Below are 13,708 nucleotides of genomic sequence, written 5' to 3' on the forward strand. Positions count from 1 at the left end.
AGACTACTAAACATTATATCTAGATTACCAAATTAGCAGTAGTCCAGGACACATACATGTAGACTACCAAACATTGTATCTAGACTACCAAATTAGCAGTAGTCAAGGCACATAGACTACAAAACATTGTATCTACCCTGTTAGTCAACATATGTAATTCTTGATTTGTTGTGTTACATTACAATGCCCTGATTTTAATGTTCATGAACCAACCGTTTCAGAGTACTTGCCATGAACAATTCAGTCCTGCTTGCAGATAGTGTAAGTCAGACTAGATACTGACGATATCACCCCCCCTCTTCTCCATGGGACATTGTCAGAATCCCATTGCTGCTAGGCCCTTTCCCATAATTGAATGAAGTTTGTTTATTGAGTTTGTGTGACATCGTATAATCATCCCAGAGGATCTAGACATTGGCAGTGGAAGGTGCAATGAAATGCCTGTACTGGGTGGCAATCATCCCAGAGGATCCAGACATTGGCAGTGGAAGGTGCAATGAGACACCTGTACTGGGTGGCGTGGAGAATGAGATTCCAAATTGACACCATTAGTGGAGTTTGTCAAAGTGTTTGAGCTGTTCCTATTTTGAGCACTTAGATCAGGTAAGTGGTAAATTGATCTAAAGTTTTCATGATAAATGATACTAAATTATTATATTATAATATCGGTAAATGACACTATCATTTACTTTCATGTCATCAACCTTCATTTTCTTACCAATTGCTAGTAGTAGTACAGTTGGGGTGGGGTGGGGTGGGGGAGGGGGAAGTCTAGTGGTCTGAGCTCCAAGATATGTGAATGAATCATGATCCATGCAAAATTTGTGATATATGTCATGCTATTTAATTGTTGATTTGAACAGGTAGTCTTACTCCATTCCCATCTACTTCCTAATTTCTAGTCCTGCTTGCAGACGGTACACGGGTCTAGATTACTGACATCACATGACCCTCAGAGAAGGGAGGGACCGGTCGATTGACCCATAGACCCTCCACCAACCGTTGGTGGAGGGTTATGATTGACCGAATGACTCCATATGCAAGCAGGACTACGTAACTTCATGAACTTGAACACGTATTTGTAGAGTCAGACCACTGTTCTCCATTCTTGCCCCTGTTCCATTGATTTATTGCCGTGTTTTTAAATGTAAACATTGAAATAAGGCGACGTGTCTGTCATGCCCATGGTGAAGAGAGAGCTCAAATAATGGTCGATCACTGTCCTGTCGACCCATTTAATTCACATTACATGAACTACTAACTGTGTAAGCATCCTAACTGGAGTCAAACTGTACCCAATAGTATTGTGTATTATGAGTAGAGATACTATTAAAAACGCTAATATATTTCATACAGAAATATTATTAAAACAACAATGTCAACGGACACCTGAAATCTATCGACCCAATATCAGGGGCCCCCCTCATATTATACTATGTGCATTTCTAATTCTGCCAACAAATAATAAATTCACGAAACATTTTCAACGATCGAGCAGATATCTTACCTCTACGACCACTTGCAGTTTTCACAAAGCACAACAAAGAACCGAATAGCCCGCCGATGATATGTACACACAAATTCTTGGTATAAATCATTAGCATAACAAGGGCACTTTACGTTAAAAATTTACGACGTGTATTTTTCGTCAAAGAAGACCCCTTTATATCCTCACTTCTCAAATTGAAATTCATATAGATGTAGGAAATTGTAGATTAAAGCAGAATCCTGTACATTTGTTTTATTATTTCTTTTAATTGTGTATGAAGAGCGATCACCGGCTTTACGGTCACCTAGCGTTACTCTTTTACGGCAGAAAGCCCTTGAGAACGACAACATGGCTGCAGAACACGCTGCCCTCGATAATGATAATGATGGTGGTGATTATGGCGATTTCTTGAATATACATCGAGTACAGCTCGAAAACTCCTTCGTACCAGAGCTCTACTGGCGAAGCCTTTACATCAAATTGAAAAATGAGGTAAACAATAGACAAACAAATTACTTTCGTCTCGCACATACGTTAATAAATAACGTATTTACATACATACATGTACTCGGCCTATACAATCATGCTTCGTTGAATCGCATCATGTAATGCATCGCCCAGAGATTGAATAATATACCAGTTTTACCAAAAAGCAGCATATGTCTCGAAGGAATTTTTTTTACAAACTTGAAAAGAACTTTAATGTTTATCTTGACATGAATGTTGTAACTAAATTCACCTGAACAGAAAACTGAACCATGAATAGGGCAGGGCCGGGTATCTGTTCTCATCATCTTACGTTTCCATGGAGATGAAGGATCTCACAGAGTTGACGATGAACATTCCGCCATTTTGAATCGTGCGAGGATATGCCCTTATGAAGATTTGGCTTTGTAATCTTTTCCCCTAGTATCGGAAAAGTTATTGTTGTGATTTCATTATTTATATAAACTTTATACCCAGATAATTAGGAACGGTGGCAGTGTAATAGTAATATTTAGTTCTTGTATCATGAACAAGGGTTCTGATTACTTATGAGTAACATTTTGATGGGAGCGTTATAATGTTTATATCGCAATTGAAAAATAATATGACAGACTTAAATTAGTGACTTGAACAATGTTACAATAAATAATCGTTATTGCAAGAGTCAACACATATTAGTGTGGTAAGGCCTAATGAAAACAATTGTGTTGTTCCGGTTATGCTCAATTTTAGAATAGGTGGGGTAGGTAGATTTTTTATTATATTATATTTTTTTTCTTTCTGTGTGAGTGTCTAGCTCAGGTTTTCCATTGTTTTCCAAATAGTCTCTGTGTTGTTTATTTCTTCCTATCAGATATACAGCCATTACAGATTGGACGAATAGTTTTATAGTGTCTTTTTAAGTTGATGGCAGTTTCTGCATCCACTCTTTCTCATAAGACTTTTAAATTTTTCGATTTTATTTTTTTTTTTCTCGAAAAAGTTGAAAAAAGTTTAGGGTTGGCAGTGAAAAGCTAGGTGGGATCGGGTAACCGTAACCAAACAATTATTTTGTTAGGGCCTACCATGGACAATTCATTAGTTCGTAGAGAGTGTGTAGTAATATGGTACAATTCATGTCAACACACTTTAGTCATTGGAAAACATAATCATTTTTGAAGACATACAAAATTTGTGTTGTCCATACTTGTCTTCCATACTTGTCTTCCATACTTGTCTTCCACATCTCCCTAATTATCACCATTATCATCATCATTATTGTCATCACCATTGTCATTGTCATCATTATTGTCATCACCATTATCACCATTATCATCATTATTATTATTACGATCATTATCATTATCATCATCATTATCACTATCATCATTGTCATCATTATTGTCATCACCATTATCATTGTCATCATTATCATCACCATTATCATCACCATTATCATCATCATTATCATCATCATTATCAACACAATTATCATCATCATTGTCATCATTATCATCATTATCATTATTATTACGATCATTATCATCATTATTATCATTATTATCATTATTATCATCATCATCATTATATTTTGTATTGTCATTACTGTGTTTTAGTTGTATGATGCTGGTAGCATGTTTATGATGGTACAAGTTGAGGAGCAGGAAGAAGAAGAGAAACCTAAGAAAGATAACTCTGGAAATGAAGACGTTATCCCGGAAGTGATACCATTGAAAGTTGTTGTTTCCAACGAGGATGATCTGGATGTAGGGGATCCTCAAAGGTGAGTATTATACCTTTATAAGTTATTGGAAACAAAAATACAGTATGCCCTCTATGGTAGGAAACAGTTAGGGTTTAACAAAAGCCTTGATGTACTATGCCCTCTATGGTAAGAAATAGTTAGGGTTTAACGAAATTGTATATAGATGCAGGGATCCTCAGAAATGAGCAATACAGTGTATCAGTACTATCATCTGTGGTAAAAAAAAAAACAATGAAGGTTTTTAGCAAGGTACACATATTTTCAATGAAATATACAAACATTATAAATTTCACTAAGTGTAAATCTTCGTACAATGTTAAATGCTTTGAATCACATTTTGTGTAACACAATGAATGATTTTACAGTATGTCGTCATGACATAGAACAACCCAGGTATGAATCACATATTTTTAGTTTGAACCCATTCAACTTGGTGTGCATGTTGTATAAATGACTTTATGTTCTCAATTTGTTTAGCATATATCTGATTGACCATATATGGACATATAAATGACGTTATGTTCTCAATTTGTTTAGCATATATCTGATTGACCATATATGGACATATAAATGACTTAATATTCTCAATTTGTTTAGCATATATCTGATTGACCATATATGGACATATAAATGACTTAATATTCTCAATTTGTTTAGCATATATCTGATTGACCATGCATGGACGTACAGAGAGGATGGAGCTCGTCAACAACTACAACAAGTACAAGGACTTCTAGAAAGAATGGTGGCACTTATGAATATCGAGACTAACAACAAGAACAGAGACGATGTGATTGATTCAGTAATACATGAAATGTGGAAATATAACCAAACATACAACATTGGCAATCAGGTAATAACTTTTATTTATTTATTTTGTTTGTTTTTTTGTTTACTTAGTAATCTATTCATAAAATGATGACTGACAAAAACATTACATTAACTTCTAACCCCCACCCCACGTATGATGCCTCACAGTGTTTGATAACATCACATTAGCAGGTGTTTAAATACAACCTCTGGTCTAAGACATAAACAATAATTGATCACTTGATCTAGTCGCTGTTCAAAAATGGAATAGTGTGCATATCCACACTTTCAACAGTGGTGGCACTCTTTACAATGGTACATCCACATACCTAATTGAATTGAATTGAATTGAATTGAAATTTATTCCACCAGAAGAGAAAAATATATACACAAACTCTGAAAGCAACGGATAGAACATTTCTGGTGAGGGCCATGGAAATACTTCCTAGGAACTAATCAATGTCCATGGACCGTACATGTAGATAATAAATACAAATTTAGGCTGGTACGAGTTTCACAATAACAACAAAAACAACAAAAATACAATTCTTAGTAAATAAAGAGTTGGTGGCAAAAATAAATGGAAGCTTATAAACATAACGGAAAAAAATAGTAAAATAAGAACAGGTAACAAGCACAAGTTCTAATATACAGAAATAAAATTACAGTGGCAAATTACAGATAAAGGTTATTCCCTCAGAAGATACTGCTTTAAGTTTTTCTTAAAATTACTGGAGGCATTCTGGTGAAATGTGGTTTATGTTGTGTATTCTTACAGGAAGTGAGTGCTGAAGACAAACTACCTCTTTGGTATATCATGGATGAATTTGGTTCACGTATCAGACATTCTGATCAACCAACAATGAAGACTTCTCCATTCTACTACGTACCCACACAACTTTGTTTTACACTATTATGGCCAGTCAGGGATATGGACTATGCTGGTAGGTCAAAGGTTAACATTCTAAATCCAAAAAGTGCCTTGCAACTTGTTTTTGTTAAGATTAGAAGCTACAACTGGTGATGTGATGTATAGATAGCAAGTCAACAACCGTTCTAACTTTTCAATCAAAATGACTCTATCTGTATTAAACAGCGCCTGGATAAGTTCTGGTCTACCCAGGAAATCAAGTATGATTACAAAGAGAAAATTACTACAATTGGAATACCAGGACTTCAACAACCAGATCTGGACATAGAGGCCTAGAGGCCTGCGCCCAGTATACAACCTAAGTAAACCCAAGTATTAAAGGGGCACAGGCTGAGTTTAGACAGTTTTTAATTTGGTTACTAATACAAAATACTTTACATAAAACCACGGTTAAACTTATCAAGTATAGTGTTTACAACAATTCATGAAACCGTAACATGTCACTTTTTGCCAACCATCCAACTCATGCATTGTTCATGTAATGACAGGGATGTCCTCAGATTTGTTGATACGTACCAACAATTATGTCATCAAATCTTTCATATATTATATCTAAATACCAGCATTGAGTTATACCAGTATCAAGTAACGAATGAGTGCACGTGCTTCAGTAAGTAGAATACAATATGTAACACTTCGTAGGCAACAAAAATTGCATCCAAAAACCGCCTGTGCCCCTTTAAAATTACTTTCTGATGGACAACTACAACTCTGCAACTTGATTATGTTGCCTTGGTTACGCTTACTAACAGTGAAATTTATTTATTTTTATTTTTTTGCCAGAGGAAGTAACAAGAGACTATGCATATGGTATTACAGAACCACTTCTTCGTCAAATTCACATGTTACCATGGCAACCAGCTGATTTAACTTACATTAGTATGGAGAATAGAGAACTAGATGTGTCTTACTATGAGGTAAGAAATTGTTCTTGCAAATACCAGACCCATGTACCTAACAATCTGTTAAAGGACTAGCCAAATCAAAATAAATGCTTTTCCTAATATCATCAGCCCCTACGTTCTTTTTTCTTGTCAACCCTAAACATTTTTCTGCAGTTTTAGTAAAAACTAACGGCAACTGAAATGTTACATATAATGACTTAATCGTAATATTGTACACCCCTGTACAGTATTGAATCACCACAGGGTTAATGTATTTATAGTGTGGTGTAATGTATCCATTCAAATTGATATTTGGGTCTGCACCTAAAAATCAGCACCACCAGTGAATCACAATTTTGACCTGTTGCTGTTGTATTACTAACTTCTACATAAAATAGACCTCTGATTGAAACAGACATGTGTAATGTGTAATTATTGTTTTTTAACAATTTTCAGTGATAATTGTTGGTTGTCTGATAGAAAAATTAATAACCCAGTGCAGGGTGATCCTAGGTCCGGGAGTAGTGATTTCATTGGGTGGACCACACAAATTTTAAGTTGTGTGGTCCGTCGGACCAGCACCTTACTGTTAATAACTATATTAAAAAGTCATCTGAATATACAGATTCATAGGCAAGATGTAATGTTTCACATTAGCGGGACCTGGGACCACTTATTCTTTCAGCAGGACCACTGGATTTTTTAAGGCACTGGTCTGGGGACCACCAGTTCACAAAATGATTTGTTCACCCCTGCAGTTATAGTGATTACGACATATTTGGATAGGCATGTCACTTGTTGTTCTACCCTCAGTGGTCAGATCCTACCAATAGGATGACACAAGCAAAACTAGTCACTTTTAGATGCTTCTTAAAAAGGTACTCACAGTATTCTACTTACTGATCATTACTAACCCATCACTTGTAATTAAAAGGTACTCACAGTATTGTACTTACTGTCAATGATTCAATGACATTATTTATTATATGTGTAAAAAAAATGTTGAGAAATCCCTACTATATAACTAAATGTTGTAATGATCCTAGAAGACAAGAAGTTATGCATAGATATTAACATTACAGAGTAGAGTAGTTTATTTAAGTATTTTTACTTGAATAAAAAGTTTATAAACTCAGTTTGTGCCACTTAATAAAGACTATGTCAGTTACAGACAGTGTCATTTTAAAGTGTGTGATAGTGGATTTTGATAATTCATATTTTGTAGAAAGTATTCAATTCTGAAAGCAGAGCGTCTGAAGATGAAATGGACAACTCCTTCCTTGATCCCAGACCTGGTTATGTTTACAAAGTCTACACAGATATTTATCAATGTAGAGATTATTTGAATCATCCAAGATTTACGTTTGTTGAGTCTAAGGAAGAGGCTGATATTCTATGGTTACAACCACATTACAAACATTATAAGTAAGTAAATAATTATCTAATAAATTGCGCCCTCTTGTGGTGAAGTAGAATTCGAGGTGGCGTGATGAAGTGTGATGTAATGTTGGCATGCTCTATCCTACCAGGTCCTCAACTGTACAGCTGGGTTTACTTGGGCAGAAGTGTGGTTCAGATCTTGGCCGATCGAGGACTTAAACCATTCAGAAATAAATGAAATAGTGAGGTTTGAACCAGTACCTTGCAGATTCCTATAACTATTAGACCATAAATGCATGACTCTGTGAACTTGTCTAGTAAAGAGTCCTTTTAGATTAAATCCTTCACAAAGCAACCTATCCTATCAGGTCCCTGATTATACAGCTGGGGTGACTGGGACACAGTTGTGGTTCAGATCTTGGCCAAGAACTTAGCCATTCAAAAACAAACAGTGATGTCAAGGCTTGAACCAACAACTAACATATTCCAATGTAACCACTCTAACTACTCTAACAATTCAACATGACTCTATACATTGCCTTTCAGAATGCTTGCCACAGAAAGTGACAAATATATCAACCAATTCCCAAGTGAAGGTTTGTTGACAACAAAGGATTTGTTTGCAAAGACAGGCCTGCGATTTACACCTGGAGGCCCCAGATGGTTACAGAAAACTTATGATCTCATAAATGAACTGCCTCAGTTTGTGTCATGCTTTCAACAGAGGGAGAGGAGGTAAGGACACAGTTTATATGAGAGAAGTAAATGGTCATTGCTTAGTTTGTAGTAATCTTTACAGCCTGGGTGTGGATATACAGGCTGAGGTTGTACTTTGGAATTACCAAACCCATAAGCTGGACGTACCACTGAGGTCCACAAAACCCATATCCGAGTGGTGATATTATCTTTACAAGTTCATTACATTGCCATGGTTACAGTGGTGATATTATCTCTACAAGTTCATTACATTGCCTTGGTTACAGTGGTGATATTATCTTTACAAGTTCACTATGTTGCCTTGGTTACAGTGGTGATATTATCTCTACAAGTTAATTTTAATGTCTTTGTCACAGAGGTGAAGATAATGTATGGATCTGCAAAACATGGAATCTTTCTAGAGGTTTGGGTCACTGTGTTTCTAACAACCTAAGTCAGATTGTGAGACTGACAGAGACTACAGCACCAAAGGTAAAACATAGAATCTTTCCAGAGGTTTGGGTCACTGTGTTTCTAACAACCTAAGTCAGATTGTAAGACTGACAGAGACTACAGCACCAAAGGTAATACCTCTCAATCAAATAATCAAAAATATTTATAAAACACTTTGAGTCCAGAACATAATGATATTAAAAGGTGCTGAACAAGTAAACCAGTAAGGTTTTTTCAGTGTGTTGTGTTCAAGGGAAACACCGCTCCAGGAAATAAAGACATTTTCATAAACTATGGATTCTAGAGAGTCATTTCATGATTTTACATCACATACAATTACTTGTGATTTCAGAGAAACATCAAGTTGATCTTGTACATATATAGGGTATCTTTGCTGTGGGTTATTGCAGCATGGGCAGTAGAAATAATTTTTCATCATTGAACAATAAATACTCAAGAGATGTTTTTCCCTGAAGGGAATAAACACTTTAGATTAGATTGACAGTACAGATATACAAATAAAAACTGGTACAAATTGTTGAATTACTTGGATAACCCACAAATCCCTTATGGAAATGGTTTATAGTATTCCTACAAGATTATTCCTATAAGATCTTATAGGATTTTAGCCCCTTTCTTAAAGGAATACTTTACAATTCCTATAGGAATTAGGATAGTCCTAAAGGAATCTTTTAGGACAGTTCTATAGGAATGATCAGTCCTATAGGAATCCTATAGGAATATTATAGGTCTTATAAGAATCCTATAAGAATACTATAGACCATTTCCGTAAGGGTTAAGTCAAAGACTTGTTTCCAGTGGGGTCCATACAGTGATTCAAGAAAGTGGCGGGATAAGCAAAGGTGTTTAACTACAGGGACGAATAACAGAAGTAGGGAAACATGGAGGCAAACTAACTAACTATTAACAAATAAACTCGCTGTTTTCAATATCCCCTAGTGTACTGGACAGATATAATCTAACCACTTTTTTAAAGGCATTTCTCTGTGATATCTGTTTTACTGATGCTGGTAAATTGATTTAAAAGTTATTTATTCTGCAGTTATAAGGTGCCTATCCCTGAATATTTTTTCAGGTTTTAACTCTTCCATTTATAGACATGGATACCATTCTGTATCTGCAGGAAAAGGGACAGTTCTCCATGTCTAGTTTTGTCAGGGGAAAACTGATGTATGAATCATTGACCTCTGACCTTTAGTACAATGTGGTTCTTATCGATACTTTCTGTATTTTTTGTTCAACAGATAGCATGTGAATATGTAACGGACCCGGTGTTATTCCAGAGAGATGGCATCGGCAAAGTCAAAATGGATTTCTGTTTCACAGTATTCCTTCGATCCATAAAACCTCTTAAAGTCTTTGTTCATAGAAATTTCTCATTAAGATTTTCTTGCAAGTAAGTATTGAGAAAGACATAGGCAGACTTTCTATCTTGTATGTAGGTAAAAAATACTGCCTGGAGTCTGTTTTGTCTTGTCCATCACCCAGTAATACCCAAGTGATTTCAGTTTGTGCCACAATCGTTTATAGCATTCATATCAAACTAAAGAGGAAACTATTCATGACGGATTCTTTGCATTAGCGGTTCAAGTGCCACTTTCCCGACTTGGTGAGCCAGCAAGTCTGGTGTCATAAAAATTGTTTGCATCTCTAAAGCTATTTGCAATGTCACTGATAATGGGTCAGTAAAACTGACAACAACTGATATGACATTAGGGGCTTCACACTCAGATATTGAGCTTAACTTTGCATGATGTGTTATGTAATAGTGCTTTATCACATTTGTAAATATTGCCAACAAACATTATTCAGTGATAAGAAAGATAAGAAACCCCACTCCCTTAGTTAATGGCTTGATTCTGTAATGTTGTAGCCAGAAATCATGCATTTAGTTCTGTTTTCTATTGTGTGTGTGGTTTTTTAAATTGTATTTTATTCAATTACAGGCCATTTTCCTTGGATACGTTTGATGACTATGTTAAACACTTTACAGTCATGAACTACATGGATTATTCTAAACTACTACAGGTGAGTTAAGAAACCAAGAATATGTATAGGGAACTTGCAAACCCGCCATGTTGAATGCTGCATCATGGGAAATGCGATAATAAATACTAATAAATTAGTATTGTAAACAATGTTGATACATTGTTTGTAACCACCAATAATCAATTCATAGTTACCCTGACCATTGTATGAGGTTTATTTTATCGGTAGCTCCAGATTAGGTATTACGATAACCACAGATAATCCCATAGTCCTTTGCGTCTGAGCATGCTCAGTCTGGATTGCAAGTTCCCTATTATTGTCGTCTGTTTGTTTGCTATTTTGTTGTTTTGGGAATGTGACTCCTTCCTACTTCTGACTAATACCATAGATGTTCACCCAATCACATTCAAATCCTGTGTTTACGTATAGGTTATCAATATCTTCCCATAGGGAAATGGACAAACAATCAATTTTGTTTTAATACTGTTTCCTCTCACTGTTTTTTTCTTTCTATTTCCTACCTGATATCAATGTCTTATCGGAGTTTATCAGCTTTGCATTAATTAGTAGCTTGCTAGAACAAACTCACTATTTGCCGAAATTAACGCATTATGCCGTGAGTGTAAACATCCACTGATCCGACTAATGGAGGTAACACGAAAAGATAAAAATAACTCCAAAGGGATGTGTCCATAGGACATCCGTAAATCATTGGCCAACAACAATCCCCTGATTAGAGGCACACAAGCTAATCCATCGGCCACCTACAATCCCCTGATAATGTGATTGTTTTCTGAACTTACAAAAAATTCTTATTTTTCAGATACACTGGCATGAATTTATTCCATTGTTTGAACAGCAATATCCCGATTACAAATGGGAGAAGGTAGAAGAAAGTATTTTTCAAGCACTGCGAGAACTTTTCCAGGCTAGTGCTTTAGAATCAGCACCAAAGGGGATAGCCCATAATCCACAGTCCAGAGCAGTGTATTCAATTGATCTTATCTTAAAATGGGCAAAGAATGACGATGGTGAGTTATCAATATCTGATTCAACTTTTGATGTCCTGGTCAGCTATTTATTCAAAAAAATAATTGTTTGGTTCCAGTTACCCGACCCCCACCTAGCTTTTCACCACTGACCCTAAACTTTTTTTTATGTCTTTGAGAAAAATAATAATAAAATCATTATATACTGTTGATACTGTTCAGTCCAAGTACATACATTGGGACTTTTGTATACAAGATAAATAGAGCCAGTAACTGTATGTGACAGAGAAGTGACACATATAACACGATGAATCTTGAAATTATATTCTTACAAAGAACTCATACAGGTGGACAGCTTACAATCTATAGGTGGATAACATAATAAGAATGCATAAATTAATAATAGAAAAAAAGGCAGAAAATAAACAAACCTATACATCACGGCTACATTTACAGTGAATAAAATTAACTTATGTTACACATTAGCCATAAATAAAAACCACAACTTTGCTACTTGTAAAATAGTATTTATCAAGTTGTGAGCATACAGAACAATATTTCAAATGGTTCAAATTTCTGTATTCCAGGTGAGAAATACATGCAGCCAGTTTTATTTGAAGCAAATTATTGTCCGGATAATACTAGAATGTGCAAGTACCATCCTGAGTTCTTCAATGATGCTTTTAGTGCTCTGTTTCTGGATGACATCACTGACCGCCGAGTAGCAAGATTGCTGTAATAAAGACCAAGATTGATGACATCACTTACCGCCGAGTAGCAAGATTGCTGTAATAAAGACCAATATTGATGACATCACTGACCGCCGAGTAGCAAGATTGCTGTAATAAAGCCCAATATTGATGACATCACTGACCGTCAAGTAGCAAGATTGCTGTAATAAAGACCAATATTGATGACATCACTGACCGTCGAGTAGCAAGATTGCTGTAATAAAGACCAATATTGATGACATCACTGACTGCCGAGTAGCAAGATTGCTGTAATAAAGCCCAATATTGATGACATCACTGACCGCCGAGTAGCAAGATTGCTGTAATAAAGCCCAATATTGATGACATCACTGACCGCCGAGTAGCAAGATTGCTGTAATAAAGCCCAATATTGATGACATCACTGACCGCCGAGTAGCAAGATTGCTGTAATAAATACCAATATTGATGACATCACTGACCACCGAGTAGCAAGATTGCTGTAATAAAGACCAATATTGATGACATCACTGACCACCGAGTAGCAAGATTGCTGTAATAAAGCCCAATATTGATGACATCACTGACCGTCGAGTAGCAAGATTGCTGTAATAAAGCCCAATATTGATGACATCACTGACCGACGACTAACAAAACTGCTGTAATGAAACCCAATATTGCATGACATCACTGACTGACGACTAACAAAACTGCTGTAATGAAACCCAATATTGCATGAGGATCACATTCTTGCCAGCCATGCCTTGCAGTATGGACAGGATACCATTGATAAGTGTGGACAGCATACCATTGCTATAAAGTCACATTTCAAAAACACTTCGCTGTAGTCATTTACAATTTATTTGGGATTCCTGATTATTATATTGTTGTCATAATATTTTTGTTGCTTAGAGTATTTATATTAGTCTTGCATAACCACTCTCCAATTTCCAACAAGATAAGGCCTTGTTTATATGCCGATTTCAAATGAAAATGCAACTATGTTGTTGCCTTTGCCCCCCCCCCCCCACCTTTTCATTCAGGTAGCGTCATATTGAGCGTCAGATAGCTTCAGATCCAAATACACCTGACGGCAGTGAAGCAGAATCCTTCCCTGTAGTCTCAA

At 35.9% G+C, this 13,708-nt stretch overlaps 1 protein-coding gene across 1 annotated transcript; it reads left to right on the forward strand.

Moving 5' to 3' along the window:
- The first annotated feature begins 1,837 nt into the window (after positions 1-1,837).
- On the forward strand, positions 1,838-12,687 carry LOC144453122 (tubulin--tyrosine ligase-like protein 12). Its single transcript, XM_078144399.1, has 12 exons — positions 1,838-1,981; positions 3,571-3,737; positions 4,377-4,572; positions 5,308-5,473; positions 6,244-6,377; positions 7,570-7,769; positions 8,271-8,459; positions 8,798-8,912; positions 10,139-10,290; positions 10,841-10,922; positions 11,707-11,914; positions 12,460-12,687. The coding sequence occupies exons 1-12, from the start codon at positions 1,838-1,840 to the stop codon at positions 12,609-12,611; spliced, it is 1,905 nt and encodes a 634-aa protein (XP_078000525.1). The 3' UTR covers positions 12,612-12,687.
- The last annotated feature ends 1,021 nt before the right edge of the window (positions 12,688-13,708 follow it).

This window comes from Glandiceps talaboti, chromosome 23, assembly GCF_964340395.1.
Source record: "Glandiceps talaboti chromosome 23, keGlaTala1.1, whole genome shotgun sequence".
Lineage (NCBI taxonomy): Eukaryota > Metazoa > Hemichordata > Enteropneusta > Spengelidae > Glandiceps > Glandiceps talaboti.

Bases quoted from the DNA above. Each gene is read 5' to 3' on its own strand.
- LOC144453122 (XM_078144399.1), top strand. From the start codon at position 1,838: ATGGCTGCAGAACACGCTGCCCTCGATAATGATAATGATGGTGGTGAT. The intron at 3,738-4,376 runs GTGAGTATTATA...CAATTTGTTTAG, and splicing joins GATGTAGGGGATCCTCAAAG to CATATATCTGATTGACCATG. The intron at 4,573-5,307 runs GTAATAACTTTT...GTATTCTTACAG, and splicing joins CATACAACATTGGCAATCAG to GAAGTGAGTGCTGAAGACAA.